Below are 21668 nucleotides of genomic sequence, written 5' to 3'. Positions count from 1 at the left end.
TACAACCTCCAGCCATAGGCCCTGCTGAATAGGAACTTTGGTAAATAAAACTTTTTTTAAAACAAGCTCCAGATTTTGAAGATCTACTCCAATACAGGGAATGGATTTTATGTTGCTGCCATATGCATTTCTGAAAGTCTGCTCACTGATTCCTGAAGAACATTTTGCTACATGTTCATAACAAAGTCATGATATAGGAGAAGCCAGATAAAGACATTGCAGTAACATCCAGTAAGGCCCAAAAGGTATTTTTTGTTGGTAGTGAGTACAGAGCATCCCGATAGAACCACATTGTATAAACCTCCCTATTTCTACCTTTTGACACAGCCACTGCAACACTTGAGAGAGTTGGCCATAAAACTGTAGGTCCCTACTGGGACAGAGTATCTTTCCCAGATTATTAGGCCCAGGCCCATATCTTACCAACCCCATCACCAATCTGCTGCTCCTGGATGAATAAAATCCTGTGGCCCACCAGGTCTGCAGGTTAAACACAGATACTGCAGAACTGTACCCCTCTTCATCAAAACCAAAACAAGGAAAAACCTTCCTACCTTTGCATCCTCCTCTACTGCATCACAAAAAGCTGATAAACCTTCTTCAAGAAAGAATCCTTTAACAGTCTCCACCTGCAAAAAAAAAGCTGACACCCTCCCCATCCTCAGCTGGAAACAATTTTGAATAAGCCATGTGAGGAGTATCAGCTGTGTGAACTTTAGGCTCAGACATATCCCCACAACCTTTTTTTTTTTCTTTACAGAGCAAATTGTTTTCCATTGGCTGGTTGTTCATTCAGAAGTTTTGGGGTTTGTACAGCCCCAGACAAGTTTATTAAAGTTTTCCTAAGAAAAGACAGAGAGTTATGCTTCTTCCCATCTGTTCCCCAAGAGTAAAGGAACATACTTTTGCAAATGAGATTGTACATAAAACTGTATAAAATTATAATTGTGCATGGAAGATTTTTAACATTTAGCAGCAATTTACACCTAATTTTGTTACAGAGTATTTAATGTATTTCAGGAGAACACTTGCTTATCTCTTTCAGCTGGGCAGTGCTGAAAGAGATAAGCGTCATGGACTCAGGATAAGTTGCTGTCTTTAGAGTCCAATGCAAGAGCTTTGACAGAAGCCATGGGCCAGGGAGAAATACTATTTACAGTCCAAGCACACCCCATTTCACTAATTGTTTAGACCAAAAGGAACAGTTCTAAGGGCAGAGAGCAGGAGAAACCCTTCAGACTGGCCAGCAGGATCAGTGCCTGTGACACACAGGCTGTGAAAATCTGGCACTGAGTCCTTGTGCCCAACCTAGTGCAACACAGAGCTAAACCTGTGGTACTTCCAAGGCTCACAGGCTTCCCTGGAGGTAAAAAACTTGCCATTTCTACTCAGCCTAAGGATGTGGTGGTGTTAGAATGTAACTGTACTCAGAGCATTCTTGCAGGATCTGGGTTTAGTAGCAAGGGATGAACAGATTTTGCCTTTCTCTGTGTTAGGAGACACACCTCCAAACCCAGCAGTTTTCACCTTAGGGATGGATAGCTGGAAATGAGTTTGCTACACATTTGTTTTGTGGAGACCCTGTCTGGCAGAATGTCCAGTGAGCAATTCACGTTTCCATTGTGAATTGCCTTGTGTGATATCACTGTCACAAAGAGAGTTTTGGTAAAAACAGAAGAGCTTTTGAAGTTGTTGTTTCTCTTAAATTCTTGCCTATTAGAGGTGGATAAAGAGAGACTACAAGGAATGTAAAAGTTTCCACCCCTTATGGGTTTGGCAAATACTTGAAATGTTCATCTGTCTCGGGAACCAGAAGCAAATCAAAATCAGACTACATATAATATAGGATAGTACATTTGACTGCTGCATAGACTGCATTAAAAGAATAATAAGACAGAAAATGTTTGCTGTTTTATTGGCATTGTTGTTAACTTTTTGGGTCATGAAAATGGGTAAAATATACTTGTGTCACCTGAAAATGACTGACATTTTAGAGTTAGTAATGCTTACATCTTAATTAGTATTTTTGGTTTTTTTTCTAGGGTAAACCACTGGATTTTTGTCAGAAATTCTGCAAGAGTGACTAACTATCAGTAAAGATGTCATATATAATGAAAGGATTTAAATGTCACAGTCCTGTGATGTGCAAAATAGCAGGAAGCCTGTTTAAAGCACACACATTAAAGAACATGTTAGGGGTCAATGAACAACAATTCAAAATTTCCCGTGCATCATCTCAGCTGAGCTCTGAAAAGGCAAACTCTTATAATTACATCATTGTAGGAGCTGGATCAGCAGGCTGTGTATTGGCCAACAGGCTGACAGAAGACTCTCAGAGTACTGTGCTACTTTTGGAAGCAGGCCCTAAAGATACCCTGCTAGGCAGTAAAAGACTGCTGTGGAAGATTCACATGCCTGCTGCCTTAACATACAACCTCTGTGATGAGAAATACAACTGGTACTACCACACCACACCCCAGAGGCACATGGATAACCGAGTCATGTACTGGCCCCGGGGCAGAGTGTGGGGGGGCTCCTCCTCTCTCAATGCCATGGTCTACATCCGTGGGCACGCCGAGGATTACAACCGATGGAGCAGGGAGGGGGCTCTAGGCTGGGACTATGAGCATTGCCTGCCCTATTTTAAGAAGGCACAGACACATGAGCTGGGGCCGGATCAGTACAGAGGTGGGAATGGCCCCCTGCATGTGTCAAGAGGGAAAACAAACCATCCTCTTCACCAAGCATTCCTGGAGGCAGCCCAGCAAGCTGGGTATCCCTTCACAGATGATATGAATGGCTATCAGCAAGAAGGCTTTGGCTGGATGGACATGACTATACACCAAGGTAAATCATAAGGAGGTCCTTAAGTAATTTCTATTTCAGAGCCAGAAATAATTTTGGAATATGGATTTATAATCTGCACAGAATGCCATTTGAATGTTTAGGTTACTACACAGCTATGGCACTCTGTGTTTACAGCCTATTCATTTCACAGCAGCTTGCTGTCAGTGTACTGTGTATTTCATTGCACATTGCATTGGCAGGCAAGTCCTGATTCACAGTTAAACTTTTAATTAACTTTTTTATTAACTTTTATTTATATAAACTATATATATATATAAAATATATATAATATATAATTATATATAATATAATGTATATATAATAATAATATAAAAATATAAATTAAACTTTTCACAATTGAAAAATTGTGAAATTTGCTATGTTAAAATAAAATCTTGAATTATTATATCAAATCACATTTGCCTTGAACTCTACAAATTCTATGAAGACTCTCTGTCTGTAAGTATCCTGGTGATTATTGACCAAAATCTGAAGAATACTGAGCATGACTATTTTGATGTTTAATGTAAATATACATTGTAGGTCAAAGATGGAGCACAGCTAGTGCGTATCTTCGCCCAGCCATATCACGCCCAAATTTCTCAGTTGCAGAGAAGACACTTGTAACAAAAATCTTGTTTCAAGGAACAAAATGCATTGGTGTTGAGTATGTGAAAAATGGGCAAAGGAAAAAGGTAAGAGATTTTCGATTTCCAGTATGAAAAGTATGCATCAAAGCTAATTTTTTTTTTTAATCTATTAAAAATTACACTTTACTATGCAAAATGTCCTTTTTTTTAGAGGTTTTGTTGTTTCTTCCATTATATGATTCTTTGTCAGTTATTTTACAGTAGGTGCTATTCCAGTTGTATTGATTTAGAGATTAACTTCATCATCATCTATCCATCTCCCAGTGCTGAGGGCACAAGCCATAACTTGGTGTTACTCAGTGTTGTGTAAGATGTCTGACTGTAGCTATGGTGCAACCATGCCTGTCCCAGCACATTAACCAGTGTGCTGCAATGGTGACATTTCTGAAAAACAGTTCTGAGAATGCTGGTCTGGCATAAGAAAATCTAAAAACCAGATTAGGAAATCTAAGTGGCTCAGGGGATAAATGATGAATCTTGCCTTATAGTTGGCTGTGGAATTAATATTTTTCAGTTTCAGTCCAACTTCCACTGAAAATGTCACTGTGTGGAAGGAAGCTTGAATTGTCCTTACAACTGAATACTGTGGATAATCAGCTCATTTTATGCCTCTTTCAATTTGTTGACTTCTGTAAGACCCAAATCATCCTCACTTTCCTTAAGAGCTGATTATGGAATATGTAGCTAAGATGTTGCCTAAAAGGGGTTTGTCTGCTAATAACCTAAGATATTTAGACACAAATGATTATAAAACAATTAAAAAGCGTAATAATATCCTAGAGAGAGTAGAGTAAAAATTTTTGTGGTTTGAGCTCAGTAGGTCTTACAAGACTCAGAAGACAAGTGTTCTGTGATTGAGCACCTGCTCAAAGTAAAAATGCAGTATAAACAATCTGTTCTTTGATTTTCTAAAGCACAGAACAAATCTGCTGCTTTCTAAGTGGATTGCAAATGATAATAATTTTAACAATATAAAACAAAAGTTGCAGAACATTTAATTGATTTCATAAGCTATTAAATTTCTGTGAAAACAGTACCTCTAATTGCTGTACTTGTACCATTATCAAGAGCAATTTTGTTGAAGAGAGTCTTGGAAACCTAATTATACATGATCAAAGACTTTCTGAATACTGGACAATTTAATTGCAAAATTCTTCAATTGCGATGAATTTTCCTACATATTAATATAAGTATGAATTCTACATAGTGAGTGATATATATTTATATCGTGTATTCTGCAAAGTACACCTTCAAAGTATTTCCCTTCCTTTTTTCCCCCCTGCCAGCATCAAAACTGCAGGATTAGTCTGCTTTTACTTTCTGGAAAATTTTATATCTGTCAGGATGGAAGAGCTAATAATTTTATTGCATTATGAACATCAAGATGAAGCACTTGACTACATTAAAGTGTTTTTGTTTTTACAGTCTATTTTAGATAGAATCTCTTTACAGTCTATTTTAGATAGAATCTCTTTTACGTCTTTTATGTCGTCAGCAAAGCGAAAAGATCACCAAAACCTGGTTCAGAAATGATTCAAAACCTATTCACCGGCCAGTGATTTGTTATTTTTGTAACACTGAAGTCCTAGAGATCTCCCAGGACTCCAGTGAGCCCTCTGAAAAAAGTAGGGAAGGTAGACTAAGCATTCCTGAAGTTTTTAAATTCAGAATCAAGCCAAAAAGTATATTTTAAAGGATGAAAATGTTTTACTGTGTTACAGACTAACCCATAAAAAAATGTATCAAAGTCACTTTTTCCTCTTAGTCTGTTAGCTGTAACTTTATGAAAGACTCTGTGTGGGCTAGGAATAACTACAGTGCTGACTTTGCAGTGAGTTTGGACTGAGAAAGCATCATTTGAATGCTACTCTGAACAAACTGGTACCAGCTCTGTGTGTACCATAGAAAATGTAAATGGGTAATGTTTGTATAACATGCAAAATACAGCTCTAAGTATTGATTCAACAGGCACTGATATGGTCTTTATTAGTCTTAACATACTAATGATTGCCCAGAGCAAAGCAATAACAAACAAAAAATATAACACTGGCCATCTGTTGGCCATATCAGATAAATAGTCTGAAAATGCTTCTTCTTATTATTACACTTTGATGTTAATGTAGCTACAATCTCATTTGCCATATTCTGTGTAGCTGAGGTGTCATTCAAAAAGGACAGGATTATAATTTAATATTCATTCCATGCTAATCTGTTAAAACTCTGAGTCAAAGGCAGAGGAATAATTTAGCAGCCTTTATCAAGAACCAGCTCAGGGCTCAGACCAAACCATTTGATGAAAAGACTGTCAGCAAAACAGAATTCAATGTATGCCTGCAGCCAGTTTTAGCAGTAGTGCTTCAGTGACTGGGGGGTTTTTGAGGACTGCCACGAACTAAGAAACCAAACTTTAGTCTTAGTAGAATTTAAAAAAATAAGCTCTTGAGAATTTTTGAGCTGCCATGTCTGTGAATTCAAAATCTTCCTTAGGAGTTCCAGTTTTAATTTATAAAGGGTTATGGAAAATGGCAGGGAGCTGCCTGATCTGAGTGTCACAGGTACTATTCCCCTGGCAAGTAGGACAGGAGTTTATTTGCAGCCATGGTACTGGCTGGGCTGAATGTTTCCATAGTTTGAATGGATTGTAAAGATGCAGGAATGATCAAAGTAAAAGCTTGATTATTTCTCTCTGTGGAAAATTCTGACAAGACAGGAATACATTTAAATGAGGAAAATGTGAGGGAAGGGTGTCTAATCTGGATCAGAGCAGCATATCCCAACAGAAGCCCTTGACGTTGCTTGTATTCAGCTCAGGCTTAATAATCTTAGGGCTTTTATGCTGATTTCCTTTTAGGTTTTTGCCAATAAGGATGTTATTTTAAGTGGAGGTGCCATAAATTCTCCCCAACTGCTTATGTTGTCTGGAATTGGAAATGCAGATGATCTAAAAAAATTGGGGATCCCTGTTGTTTGCCATCTTCCTGGTAATTTTTTTCTTTCTTCTAACCTTTCATCTTCCTGTGGATGCAACTGAACAACTATTAAATTAAATGAATCATGAAATTGAGTTTTCTGTATGTCATGTTGTGTAGACTGAAACACATATTGAAACACATTTGTAACAAATCAGTGGAAAGATGCTTTGATTTTATACAAATCAGTGGAAACATGCATTGATTTTAGAACTGAGCAACAAACTCCTACACTTTCTTCACTACATCTGACAGTGAAAAATGCCTTTCTGAAGGCATATTTTTTATAGTTAAGCAGCATACTTGTCATTAAGAGTTTTGAATTAGTTTTGATCCACAACAGATTGTATAAACTCCCACTCATAAATATTCAAATATAGAGGAAATAACGTGAACTTTTCCTTAAAGCTAAAATAGTTAGTACAGTATTTGGAAGTCGTATCGGGCAATTTTACAACAAGTGATATATCTGCCATTTAACTTTCTATTTTCATTCTAGTTATGTTTATGTAAAACCTTATTCTGACATGAGCAAAAGGCTGATATGACTCATGGCCTTGGTCTTAGTCATCACTGCCCTTGTAAGAGGTTGGTTTAGTTCCCACTTAAGCTGCTCTCGGCTTGAAACATGGTGGGTAGCTGTTCTGTGTGAAATAACTTTTTTTTTACTCTCCCTTTCTTCTCCCTCTCTCCCTTCCTTTCTACCCCCCTGCAGGAGTAGGCCAGAACCTTCAAGATCATTTAGAAGTTTATGTCCAGCAAAAGTGCACCAAACCTATTACTCTATATAGTGCACAAAAGCCAATTAACATGGTGAGGATTGGTCTCGAATGGCTTTGGAAATTTACAGGTATGAAGCAAAGTATGCAATCATTCTACCACTGATTGATTTAGAATTATGACAGCCTTTTATCCGTGACTTTTATAGTCTGGCAGCCTTGACATATAATCTTTTTCATGCTCTGGGAAATAACTGGAACTTGCAAATGGATTTGAACTATTTTTTTTTTCTTCAAAATTAAAGGTTTTACATCTTAGGTAATGAGGGAGGTTATTACACACCACTTTTAACGTTATTATATCTTATGAAAAGAAAAATTCTACATTTAAAAATCAGTGCTACTGAGAAAAGCTGTTGCAAAAAAAAAAAAATGGACAAAATACCCCATTTTAAATCAATGGGATATCAATAAAAACATATTGTTGAACTGAATTAAGTTTTCTGTATAATTGTCTCAAAAGAATTTTTTTTTGCTCTGGTCAGAATCCTTTAGGCCTGCAAGTAAATCTGAACTGACTTTCCTTAAAATGACACATGCATTTATAGTACCTCAGTCATAAGTTGTACCTTAAAAAGAATCTGTAAATATAATCCTTGATGTCAGTTAAATAGCTTGGGCAAGGTGGAGCTCTACATCACTTGCTGAGTTATGTTATTATTATTTGGCAGTTTATTCTGGGTATATGTGGCTTTTTACCATGGAAGTAAATATAGAGGGCTAACTTAAACAGAAATGGAACAAATATAATTGGAGACACATTGCAGGCTTTTCATCCTACCCTTCAGGGTAGGCTCAGTGGATGGCTCTGCCTATTCCATGTGACTGATGGGATACCTGGGGTGCAGGTCACGGAGCGAGCAGTGCGGTGATATCAGGGTGTGCAGCCAGTTCCCTCCACACCTGTTAGGATCCAAATCTGCTTCTGGAGTGATACCCTTGACCTCCCAGTTACAGTGAGATAACTGCAACATCCATTCTCAGATCAGTGGGATTCCCAAAGTCATGCGTATTTACATTTATCTAGGAATTAAAAAGCACATGAAGGTGATGCACACTGCTTAACTACAAGCCATTCATAATGCATTTGCATTCCTTGCAATCGACCCTGTACATATAAATTATTCATAGTAGCACAACAAAGGGTTAAAAAGAAGTGGATTTGTTGCTCTTCTGAGGTCTTTTAATGGCATCTTCTCTCTCCTTTACACCATGTAGGTGAGGGAGCCACTGCCCACTTAGAATCCGGTGGTTTTATCCGAAGTGAACCAGGGGTTCCTCACCCCGACATTCAGTTCCACTTTCTTCCTTCTCAGGTGATTGACCATGGTCGGGTTGCTTCCACAATGGAAGCTTACCAGGTGAGTTGGAGAGTATGCTCCAGTAAGGGTTTGTAGCCATTAGCAAGGAGGTTTATGCTCCACTATAATTGTTGATAATTTGGCTATATACTGAAAAATACTTTGTTCAGTAAAATACAAAAGAGACCGCTTAACCTCCTTCATTGGTGAGAAAAAACAAGCTTGTTATTTGATATTGCCACCAAACTTAGGTTTTATCTCTGGAAAAATAGGCAAATATTGAATTAAGTATTAAGCACTCTACTGAAGTGCCCTGGTGCTGTGGGTTAGGACAGTATCGCCAGGGGCAGTTCAAAACTAAAACAAGGTGTTCCCTGTTCCACTGCAGTTTAGACAAAGGTTTAAGTGAAAATGTATAAAACTACTCATTTATGCACTGGCACAAATCCAAGCCCCATTTTAGACTATCATCTTGATTCAAAAGCCTGGGCTAATTCTAGGGAACTACCACTGAACATACATGTTTCTCCTTTTTAATCTATTTTCTTCAGAGATGATAATAATTTGGTCCAGTTGCTGATTGTATTAGAATGCTCTGATACTATTAAATTGGAATGGTTGTCTTTTAAATGAAAAGAGCAGCTGTGAGTTGATGTGACAGACATTTTTCCTCCCTGCTATGGAATTTCATATTTACAAAAGAAATTATATAAAATGGAAAAATGTGCAACAGTACTTTCCACTATCTCTGTTCCATGTTTACATTTGCTGAATTTGTAAAGTCTGCCTAAACTGCAAAAAAATAAAAGCAAACCATGCTGAATTTGGAAGTAGATCTGGTGGGATTGTGTCTTGAGTGCAGTGTGGGTGTTGCAGGTCCACGTGGGACCCATGAGGAGCACAAGTGTGGGCTGGCTGAAGCTGAAGAGTTCAGACCCAAATGACCACCCCATCCTCGAGCCCAACTACCTGTCCACAGGTAAATGCACCCTCTCCTTGCTCTGATGTCAGATTATTTCCCACCTGTTTCAGTAGCAGATTTTTGTACCTACTCAACACCAGTTCAGAAGTTGTGGTTGGTACATCGTTACTTATTTCTCATTTATAAAATTCAGCTAATATCAAAGGGGGAGATTGTGCAAAGCACTGTGTAAACCAGAAAGAATTCCCTGTTGGGGATGAAGTCAGAATTCTCAGTATCTGCTGTGTCTTGCTGTTTATGTCATCCCCTCCTCTGCTTGTGAAGGAATGAATCACTTTTGCTTCTTTGTGCTGAGACTATTTTCCTTCTCCTAGGCAGTGGGTACAGCAAGATAAAGTGCAGTTCCTCATAGTTCACCTCTTCCCTTTTGGAGTTGTGCAATATAAGTGACAGTTTTGTTCACAGTGAATGTAAATATCTGTGACTTTGAAAAATATTCTGCTTTATTATGGCTTTCAGCAAGAAGTGAAACACTTTCCTTCCAGCCTTTTCTCTTCAGTGCTGCTTTTTTCTGTTTTGCATTCTGTACGAACTGGTAAATTAAATGTGTACTTAAAATTTTCTTATTTTCTCTCTACACAGAAAGAGATATTTGGGAATTCCGCCAATGTGTCAAGTTGACCAGAGAGATCTTTGCTCAGAAAGCCTTTGAAAAATTTCGTGGGCCTGAAATTCAACCAGGAAATCATGTTCAGTCTGATAAAGAAATAGATGCTTTCATAAGGCAGAAGGCTGATAGTGCTTATCATCCTTCCTGCACCTGTAAAATGGGTCAGCCTTCAGACAGCACTGCTGTAGTCGATCCCCAAACAAAAGTAATTGGCGTTGAAAACTTGAGAGTAGTTGATGCTTCAATAATGCCCAGTGTTGTCACTGGAAATTTGAATGCCCCAACTATCATGATAGCAGAGAAAGCTGCAGACATAATTAAGGGCCTCCCATCACTTCAGGAGAAAAATGTTCCTGTGTATAAGCCCAAGACCCTGGAAACACAGAGATAAATAAATATTCTCATCCTTTCATATCATTTGCTATTTAGGCTTTCATCAGCATGTTGGTATCTCATACTGAACATGCCAACATGATAAATATCATGCAAAACAACATATCCTACTAAAAGAACTATTAATTTGAATAATTTTATTAGACTACCTACTGTTTTTTAATCATCTGGTTTAAGTTGCATATTTTAGAATCATAGAATATGTTGAGTTTGAAGGGACCAATAAGGATCACTGAGCCCAACTCCTGGCCCTAGGCAGGACACTCCAAGAATTACAAATTTAGTTAAATATGACCTTTTGTGGTAAATTCCAATTTTCTCTTGAAGAGAAGCTGTTTCTAAACGAGAAGACATAAGCCAGAAATACCGTGTGATTGCATGAGGAATGGAAGAGATTAATGTGTGCTATTTTGAAAATGGTTATGGTATGCCTTGCTATTTTAAGAATTTTAACTGCTATGAGAATGGTACTCAGGGTAACAGCAAGTCAGTAATTACCACATCCTGCAAAGGATGGTCAAGCAAATGTAAACACTTATGCAATTTCATAGTCATGAGCTGAATTAGTTTGTATCAGAACTCACAGGAAAGGGAGGAACCTGCATATGCTCAGAGTTTGTCAAATGTGGTTTTTATGAAAGGAATGCACAGTTTACAAATCCTCACTCAAAGTTAGATTTTGCTAAACTCAGCAGTCTCTACCTTTCAGGGAGAAGACATACATTGTATTTATTGGAAACTTATTTATCTAAAACATGCAGAGCTGGAGTTGATACTTATAAAAATCTACTGGAAAATTGGAATTTCTCTTTGTTTTGTTTTGCCTTTTTTCACAGGGAGCTTAGTAGAATTCTGCTCACAATTTAAGCTGATTTACTTGTACTACTCTAGCAGGAAGAGATTTGCACTTCCTAGAACACCCAGAAAGTGACTGGTCTTTGCTCAGATGATTATTTGCTAAAGATATTTCTCAGTAAATATTCTGAATGGTGCCTTGCTATTGCTCAAATTTTATTTAGAAAAATTGCAGCCAAACTATATTTAAATGAAGTGCTACTCAAAATTGCTATATAATGTCAGATTTGATAATATGGGAAGAGGTCTTTTACAATTAGAAGATAAATATTATTCACTGAACCAGTGTTATATTTAAGTTAGGACTTAAATCTTTGGGTTTTTAATCTTCAGATGTGTAAGATACTTGAACTCTCATGGCTGGTTTTGGTGTCAAAATAACTTTCAGGTACTGATTTTTTAAAAGAAACCTAAAGAAACTGAACTCACTGAAAAATTGAATCCTTGGATTATTTTGTATTTTTTAAGTATTCTAAAGTAGTTTCTGACTAAGCAGATGTCAAATCATAAAGTAAAAGCTTCAGTAGCCTAGGATTGCTCAGGACTTGTGGCAAACAGAATAAACCTTTTTTCAGAAGAAAAAGAAAGGAATTTTACACCATTTTAACAGACTGTAGAAAACCTTGCTGACTCAGATGTTGGCTGGAGGGACAACTGCAGATGTTTAAGGCAGATACTTGTACCTGGTGCTGCTCTCAGTAAGTCACTGATTGGAAGCCCTGCTGAGGGAAAGGACTTCATTCATTAGAGCATCTGCATAAAGAAAACCAAAACCACCGAAGATGGAGGATGATAGCAGTGAACTCTGCTCCACAAGGAGACAGGTAAACCCTTTCTATGTATGTGATGCATTCTTTTGAAATGAGGGGAAGAACAAGAATATTTCAAGTCAGAGGTGATTGATCAGTTAAGGAGACAATTCATCTGGTGCAACTGTTTGGGAAGAGCATGGACTGTACATTCTGGACCTCCTAATGGCAAATCATTCTTTTTCAGCACTTACTCCTGTCAGATTTTTTTTTTTAAAGGTATTCAGTAAATTCTAGTGTCATTTGGAATACAATAAAGATACTCTAAGTAATATATACTTACCACAGTCCTGTGCAGTTGAGAAGGGCAGCAATTTGGCAAGATGAGATACGGAAGTTCCTGCATTTGCAGATTTACAACGTGGGTTTCGACTCTAGGCATGCAAGGTGGGAATTGTTATTATGCAACTACAGAGGATTAACTAGCCACTGGCTTACATAACTTACCACTGAACAAGCACAGACCTCTCCTCTGCTGTTATGTCAAGTTCTAAAAAGAGGAGTAAATAGCAAGGTTAGGTATCCATGCGTCTTATGTTCACGGAGACATTGCTGCACTGAGCAATCAGATAATCGGGCATTTCTTCTGAAACATCATCTTTTCTTGCAGTTCTAAGCATCCACAGACACCTCACAGATTCCTCCCCTTTTAAACACTTAGACATTTTCATTGCTGTGAACTGCAGTTGCTTTATCAATTCCAGCCTCACTGCTGAAGAATGTTGAGGCTCCGTCATGAGATTCCTTTGATGCAGTGCTGAAGGGTTTGTTGCCCTGGGGAAATTTTTAAGTAACATCAATTTCCCATTAGTTTCTCCTGTGTTGTATCTGTTGCTGATATTGAATTTCTGTTAAAAATTGTTCTGACTTCCAGCAGAGTCAAGTGTGCTAAAGGGTACTTAGAACAGATCCAGGATATTCTAACCTGCCCTGTGGAGCACTGGCAGTCTCAGCTAAAATTAACCATCTTTTACACCTTATTGGACTGCAGAACACAGAGTTTTACCTATTTAACAAAATAATTCAGTGTGATTATTCCCAATTCTACCCAGATATAAATTCTAGAAATATACAGATAATATATTATGTGCTCGAAACCAGTTAACTGTAAAAGCTGTTTAATGCAAGAATTACTAGACCTGCCAGCATGGCTTGGACCAGCAATAGTACTGCAAGAGAGAACACCAGCATTTCCATAGAAATGGCTTGCTACAGATGCTCCAGGCAGTGGAGGTCTCTGGCTGGGCACAATGGGATTAAGAATGAAAAGTGACCAAAACCATTTCTTTTTGTACACACATTTCAGTTCAAGCTGCTTTAGTATGAGAAGTGCTTTTAAAAGCAGCAGAAAACAGCAGTGCATTGAATAAATACAATTGCATTGTATTTAATTTATGTAAGATTTTGTACACCACAACCTTAAAATCTTTCCAAGTGTGTCTGCATCCAGTTGGCCTGGAATCAAATTAGGCAGCTATATGAACACTGGAAAAGTGGGCTTGCAATATGCATTTTCTATAAAATAAGCATAAAAACAGATTTTGAGGAATAATAAAAGCATAAATATATTAAATACTTAATATAGAATAGAGATATAGAGTATATAATTAAATAATAATAAAAGTAATTACTTTTTAGATTATAGCTCAAATGAAGAGGGAGAACACAAGCACATCTTATTACACTATTAAATTTTTAGTCTCAATTCTTCTGTCATCCAAGCTCAAAAAAAAGATACTCTTCAAATATGTATATATTTTATAGATTTCCTTTTTTTCAGTGGATTTATTTCACTGTAGAATACTTACCAGTGTTTAACTCTTTACTAGTATTTTCTCTCATTAAATACAGATATAAACAAATTCGGAGTCTCATAAATGATGATTTAATTGTTGAGAGAACTTCTAGGTTTTTTGTACTGAGTAATTACTATGATTGGTAGTATTTTAAGGGTGAAAATTACCATGTAATTATGCATATATTGATTACTTATTACCACACATTTCTGTAGGAAAACCAAACAGGTATTCTTTGAATCTATACAGATATTCTCCCCTAAATCATAGAACATGGTCTGTAACTAAATTTTCTTCATTGTTTATTTTTGCAAACAGTTCTCTCATAAAATTGCTTATCTACCTTAAAGAGTCTCTCATCAGAGTATTAAAAGCTGAGGACAGAGCGTGAAAATACAGTGGGGTCTGCATTGTTTTCTGTCTCCTTGGAGAAATCATTAAGTAAAAAACCTTGTCACTCTGCTCAGTCTGCCAAACCTGATGTGCTATCAAACATCCATGCTGGACAAAATACAAGTCTGAGATTCTTTTCCTTTTATTTTATTGGGGTTTTTTTTTTTTTTTTTTAAAGTTTTAACTTCAGTTGCCTTAAAGGTGGTTTTCAGATGTGGATTTACCACAGTAGGTAGACCTTAGCTCCATTCTGGCCTCCCAGATTTTGTTTCTGTAAGCTGGGGAAGTGTAACAAAGTGAGTATTGCTGGGTAACCTACCCAAGAGCTTCCCAAGACTGTATGGAAAATTTATTTAGATGTTTCAGGGTATTTTAGTCAAATTTTCCTAATCATTTCCAGAGATCTGTGTCCAGGGAAGTAGTAATCCCTTTTGCACATGAATACTCTAAATGCTTTATTTTTTTGTGGGTAACAGCAACCATTCATAAAAGAATTGCATGATGTGATGCTGTAGAATGATACCCTATTCCATGCATTCCCTCCCATTCTTAAAACATTGCAATATGAATTTAACCTTTGGAACTTCTTGGTGAAAAATTATTAGTAAAAGGACTCCCAAGTATAATAAAATTATTACACAGTTTTATTTTGAAGAACATTTTGCATTTGTTTTAATACAAAATGATGTAGGTCAAGAAATAATTTACAAACCTTTAAGATCTTATCCTGGCATTTGAAATAAGAATTATTTCAGAGGAAGTCTGTAAGCTATTCATAGGAAACTGTCATTATGTACAAAATGTTTATTGACATGTTTTAAACATCACATTTGTAAAAATGTGAACTGGATTGCTATCTAGCATATGAACTACAGGTAAAACCTGATAAGATAACTTGTTAGAACAAGTCATTGTTATCCAGTGCTAACAAAATAGACAGTAGCTTTCAGTGTGTTTTAATTATCCTCCAAGGTCATTTCAGCCTCAAAGACATTTCAGGGTTTTACTGCATTGTGAACAATATCGAAGCCCTCTCTTGATTGCATAAAAATAAATCTTTGAAATAGTACACATAGAACAACAGAAAGGTAGAGGCAATAAAATAATACATTTTTTATACCAAGGTTTTTGGTTCTGTGTAGAATCATATGATCACATTTCTTCTCTTTCCAAGCAGAGAAAGTAGTACTGAAGAAAAGCATTTTCATTCACCTGTGAAGTATTTTCTGCCCAAGGTGTTTCCTGTGTCAAATTAGGGTATGCAGGTATTACACTTTGTCAAAACTAATTGTCTCGTGACCAGGAATACTTGATACAGGCATGAACTTGCCAAAGTTTCTGGGGTTTGGGGTTTTTTTGCATGGGATTATTAAAAAAATAAAATTAGACCTTACTTTTCAGTCAAAAAAAAAAAAAAAAAAAAGTTGAAATTAGTTTAAATTTTTTACCTTTCCAAATATAAGACTGTGAGTAGTCAATGGTGCATCCCTTATGCAGAGAGATTATTTTGTCTCAATTATTTAAAAAAAAAAAAATCTGTTCTGTTGCCAAGTTCAAACTTGACACTTTATCCCAAAAAGAGATTTACATTAAGAGGTGGCTCTATTTAAATATTTACGCTATAGATCTATATATTCCAAGTAAAAATACTTCTATCTAGAATTCTGTGGAGAGTTACAATAATTAGGGTCCATAAATATTGCTGCAGTTCAATTACGGTACAATAATTACAAAATATAGAACATCTCTTTACAAATACAAATCATTGTATATTACAATTAATTTACAATATTTTCTACTATATAATTTTTAGCAAACTATCTTATCTAATTCTACTATAACCTGGTTGCAAGTGCATTAGTAAGAATGCAATTATTCCAGTATATTTTGCCCTTAACGTGATAGTCATAAAACAGACCATCTGAATGATATTTTCCTATGTAAACTGATGTTACATATGATGGATTATTCTTTATATAACAACTTCTTCCAATGATCTCTAACAGGTAGAGCATGACAAACTGTATTTTAGAAGAGCATTAAGAAAGGAAATCAGGAGGCAAGTTTGAAAACAATGTTAGAATGGATATGCAATGGGTAGCTGATATGCTTTGAGCACTGAGGTAATGACATTATTGGTTGTCATCACTCATCTCATGTTGCTGTTTCCCACACAATACTGTGCCAGACCTATACAGACATTGTCACTGACAAAATCCTGCTCCACTAGGAAGGACAGCAGCACAAGGTTGAAAGACAGGCAAGATAGTACACCTCAGAATCCTGCTCTAGCCCTCAAAAAACTGATTGTCACAATCTGCTTAGTTTCAAAATAACCTTATTCCTACAGAGGAACTGAAGATTCTGTGGGAGGAGACTTGACCTACTGCAGCTCTGATCACATTTCGGCAACCTGGAGATAATAAATTTATTAGTTATGGCTTCCTTGAGGTGCAACATCACTCGTACAAAACTTGGATTGGTTATTCACTCCAGCTAGTGCCTAGCATCTTGAAACTATGAGGCACTTTTTCTGTTATTAGAACATTTTCCTTGCTAAATACTATAAGCTTGTGATGCATATCATTTCATCAGCTAAGTCTTCTTCGTATCGTCCCGTTTCTGGTTCTTCGTCACTGTAGCCAGGACCAAAATCTTGAAGTTCGTAATCTTGTCTGCTTAAAATAGGAAACATATCCCCATTGGTCCCATTGCTGATATTTCCATTGAGAAGATTACTTGCTGCACTCTCCATCTCATCAATAGTCATGTCACATGCATCAGCAATCTCGTGTTTTGTAGCCGAAACAAATTTAGGGTCCTTTGCATACCTTCCCAGGCCTTCAGATATAAGTACCTGGCACATGGAGAGGAGAGAGTGAGAATTTCAGTGGAATTACAGAACAGACAGATTACAACATTGCTTATTCATGGAAAACACTAGAAACCCCCTGCTGAATCACTGGAGCAACCCACTGCCAAACTGTACAGGTAAAGAACAATTAAATCAACAAAGAAAAATCTCCAAAGTACACCATGATGTGTGAAATGTAAGTGGTGCTGCAGTGCATCTGACACTTCTCCTTGGAAATTTGGCAGTAGTCTTTGCTGAACATCAATCATCAGGCTGATACACTAAAGACAACAGTTAATACATCTCAGATGGTGCAGTTAGAACAATTGCCTGGAATACAGAATTTTATATGTTCTCAGTACTTTAGAGGACATGGAAAAGAGATGTTGAATTCCCACCTGCAAAAACGTAACAAAATCTGTTGTTTAGCTCAGAGCAATGGAAAGTAAATGATAGATAGAAGCTACAACAGTAACTATGATTCAGAAATGCTGCACACACTTTTTCTTCAAATCTTTTGTAATATAAAAGGGAATTCTTAACATTCTTTTAGTACACCTACAAATCAATCCTTGCAGTTGTTATTCTCCTCTCTGCATTTAGTACCCTGATTCACAGAGTTTTTGATCTTTTATTCTGATTACTGCAAAAATGGGGATTTATGTCTATAGAAACAGCAGAGAGAAAAGGCATATACATCATCTCTTCCTTATTGCCATTGTGGAAAGATACTTCAGAACTGATCCTCATCTAGAAAACTTAAATTTCAAAATTCTGAAGTATCTTTAGTTGTCTGTTCAATCTCTCACTAATGTGAAGATTTGGATTCAGTAGAAATCCTTTACTACATGACAGCTATGAATAAATTCCCCTCTTTACCTAAAACAACTTTGTGGCTATAAAACTAAAAATTTCAGAGCATTTTCAGAGAGCTGTTGTGAATTGAATTACATGTTTTTACAAGCTAACCCCAAAACAGCACAGACAGACACTCCTGGCTCCTTCAGAGGTTCCTGCAGCACTCACCGCTTCCACCAGGCTGTCTGCACTCCTCTGCTTGTCGCTGTGTTTATGCCTAAAGTCATTGGGGACGGTCAGGTTGGCTGGTGTGAATGTCCGGTAGGAAATGTCGGGGTCATCCGTGTACCAGGAGCTCCTGTGCAAGGAAGGCAGGCTGCCATTCATGTGCTCTGTGGAGTCAGCCCTGTCCACCTGGATCAGAGGGGTGTAATAGGGGGAACGGTCCCTGTTGGGAGGCGTGGCAGGTGGGGTGGCCCAGGAACGCGTCGAACGACTCGGTGAATGTTTATGAGCTTTGCTGGAATCCAGACCTGCGACAGCCATGACCTGGTAAAGGGAAGGATTTTAGAAGTTAGTGATTTCAAATGCTCAGTTATACTCATTTCTCACTTCAGCAGTTAGCTCACACCAATTTTTCAAGCAGCAGCTGTGCAAAGTTAACATTTTGTGATGTGTAGTAGCCATGTAAAAAAGGAACAGGACTGAAATTGGCAAATTGACAGGACAAAATGGTATTTTTTCCATTTTACTCATTTTGCTTATACAATATAATAAAGAAAACAAAGTATAGAAATATTTCCTCTGTCCAGAACAGGATAGGAAGCTGTCAGCATTTTCCAAGGTGGGCACTGAGCCTCAGAAGTTGTGTATGTTGTACTTGCAAATTGTCACAACTGGAGTTGAGATAGGCAAAGATTAATAGCAGCTGCTGTATTATGCAGTCCTGGTCAAAATTCCTTAGGGCATGGTGACTTTTTGTGGACACTCAGAGAGTCACAGGCTCATTCTGTTTTGTACAAGGTCGACGTTTGAGAAGGTTGCTCTCTAGCAACAAATACACCGGTACTGCTTCAAACAACAGTGAAAGCCAGGAGTGCAGTATAGAGGCTGGAAAGATGTAACTCACTTGTAGTTAAGGAAGAGTTGGTGTTTACCTGCTGTTGCATTAAGTGAAGTGGCAAAGCTGTGCGATGGTGAAAATTAGGAGAGAGTGGGATGTCGTCTTGGCTACTTTGTCGGCGGAGGCATTCGAAATTAAAGGAAGATCGTCTGTGTGCTAAAGGGAAACCATAAATTCATTAGAAAAACAAAATATTTTTCCTCAAATTCTATTATTTCCAGAATTCCAGTGTGTGTCAACTATGATACAAATAAAAACAGATCCTCCCGTAAGAAACAAGTTGTGCTAACAGAAGCAAGCAGCTGGTTATAAGATAAAGGATAGCTTAATCACATAAGCAAAAGCAGGCCTAGGTAGAAATCATAGAAGCAACTAAAATGACAGAATTTAAAGCTGCTGTTTCAGAAAACAAGCTTGTGTGATGCAGCTGACTGGTTCAAACACTCAGCTGCAGAGTTTTGCCATAAACTGCTGTGAGTTTCTTCTTTCTTCCCCACGGTTTCAAATTCTTGATTCTAATGAACCAGATTTCCCAAAGGAAATATGAAATTCCCAGTTCCTTGGAAGCAATGTGCAATATGTAAAATCACATCCAAGTCAACTCAAGTTGTCAATCCCTGATGTTTATTCTGTTGCTCAGGACAGTGATCAGCCATGGTGTCTGTTCTGCTGTTATGTATTATTCATGACAGAAAGGAAAAAGTAGAAATCTGAACTGAATCAAGATGTTTGGCTGATCTTGTTGAAAGCCTGCAGAATGATGGGAAGCATGCACAGAGAGCCTGGATGCTGAACTGCAGCTGGAATCCAGATCCACCCTCACAGCTGCAAGCATCGGAGTGGGACACTGGAGAGAACCTGACTGTACCTGAGTGTTAAGTGCCATAGACTTATGGCACCCCACAGTTATCATCACAGACACTTCATGTTGGATACTAACAATCAAAGAGCCACTGAACTAAAATAGGCACCTCCACGAGGTGATTTGGTCCAACTAAAGCAAACTTTGTCTCTCTCCCTTGTCTCTATGGTAAATCCAAACACAGGAATGTAAGCCTTAGCTCCTGATCCTGGTATGCCAAGTGTCCCAATACCAAAGTGAACAAAAAGCTACCCAAAAAGTCCCTTCATCCAAAACAAGATGTTTCTTTGCACATGCTTCTCTGCAGAGAAGAGGCTGAAAGAAAATCTCAATCATTCCTCAGTATACTTCTGGAAGCTGCTCAAATACTGTGGTGATGAGTTTGGTATAAAAACATCCAGAAAGCTTGACATGGAACTCAATGACATGGAACTCAATTTACTGACTGCAGAACTCAGCCAAGGCACTGGATGTTATGTTCACTTGGACTGAATCAGATGCTAGCAGGAACTGTTCAGTGCATTGCTACACGTCCTTTTTTTCTTTTTTCTCTCTCCTTTATTTATGTGAGAAGATCAAGGCTTCTTCCCCAGGCCAAATAGCCCATACACTAGTTACAAATAATAGGTTTGAGATTCTTTTAAAATCTGCTGAGATGCTGAGCTGCTGAAATCTCTCAACTCTTTTCCTGAATATTAAATAAATGGTTATGACAGGGGGTATGACACTGATTGCTCTTGTGACATTACACTGGTGAAAGTGAAGGGCTTCCTAAATTACCCTTATGCAAATTAGATCAGAACTAGTTCCTCTTATCCTAGGTAATCAGATACTCTCTTATCTAGTACCTTTATCTAGTCTCCTTTAGGTGAGATAAAAAGCGTAACTTCCTCTAAATGAATGACTGCCAAACACTCATTAAAACTTCATCTCCAAGACTGCAGTTAGAGGAAACCTTCAACCCTCCACTTCCAGCGCTTTCTTGGGCAGACCTGAGACAATTTTTATATGAAAATTTTTCTCCTGCAATCTATAGAATGGATGTACAAAGCATCTATCTATTTCTTTGGCTTAAAATTCCTCTGCTATCAGAAAAGCTTGTAGAAAGCTGCACAGGGGGTCTTCTTTCATAGTCTCTCCTTCATCTGATGTCTTTTCCTTCTGCTACTGAAAGACAGCCAGCAGCTTTCTGTACCCTTCACTATTGTTTATCTGAGTTATTTACTTTCTGTGGTGCAAGACTCATTCTGCTTTTTCCCCTGTGCTCCTGAAGGTCAGAAAGCCAAACAGCAGAGAGCATTGCTGGTCTTGTCATAAGGAGTTGAGTGCCTACAGTGTGGATCCAATATTGGCTGTATTGCTGGAGAATGTTACCTTTATTATATAATAATATATTTTGCTGCTGCCCTTTACCACAGCTTTCTGTACCTTTAAACAGTCTGAAACTGTACATCAGATATAAAATTCTCTCAATACACTTGAGAATGTCTGAGACAAGAAAAAGCCTTAAAAAGAGGTTGCTTTTGCACTTCTAGTGCCACCCCAAGTACTTCCTCTCTGTGAAGTGTCAGAGGTCAAAGACCAAAATCCAAGAATTTTGAGTCTGTGCCTAGTTTCACCAGAGGATTAGCACTGCTAATCTCTGCA

The 21668-nt window shown here is 37.6% G+C and overlaps 2 protein-coding genes across 2 annotated transcripts in view; one reads left to right on the top strand and one right to left on the bottom strand.

Annotated features, from left to right (window-relative positions):
* Positions 1–12469, top strand: part of CHDH (choline dehydrogenase) — a 14508-nt gene extending 2039 nt beyond the window's left edge. Inside the window, exons 2-8 of the mRNA XM_017732414.1 lie at positions 2043–2847; positions 3391–3542; positions 6349–6478; positions 7182–7316; positions 8464–8606; positions 9423–9525; positions 10111–12469. Of these exons, the coding sequence (XP_017587903.1) occupies positions 2100–2847; positions 3391–3542; positions 6349–6478; positions 7182–7316; positions 8464–8606; positions 9423–9525; positions 10111–10529 (1830 nt within the window). The 5' untranslated portion in view covers positions 2043–2099 and the 3' untranslated portion in view covers positions 10530–12469. The remainder of the gene's footprint in view (positions 1–2042; positions 2848–3390; positions 3543–6348; positions 6479–7181; positions 7317–8463; positions 8607–9422; positions 9526–10110) is intronic.
* A 2536-nt stretch (positions 12470–15005) lies between these two features.
* CACNA1D (calcium voltage-gated channel subunit alpha1 D) overlaps positions 15006–21668 on the bottom strand; it is a 169564-nt gene continuing 162901 nt past the window's right edge. Inside the window, 3 exon segments of the mRNA XM_017732415.1 lie at positions 15006–17241; positions 18265–18585; positions 19194–19315. Coding sequence (XP_017587904.1) covers positions 16948–17241; positions 18265–18585; positions 19194–19315 — 737 coding nt within the window. The 3' untranslated portion in view covers positions 15006–16947.

The sequence above is a fragment of the Corvus brachyrhynchos genome, unplaced genomic scaffold, assembly GCF_000691975.1.
Source record: "Corvus brachyrhynchos isolate BGI_N302 unplaced genomic scaffold, ASM69197v1 scaffold4, whole genome shotgun sequence".
Taxonomy (NCBI): Eukaryota; Metazoa; Chordata; class Aves; order Passeriformes; family Corvidae; genus Corvus; species Corvus brachyrhynchos.
Note: the sequence above shows the minus strand (reverse complement) of the source record. Positions and strands in the feature narration are given on the sequence as shown.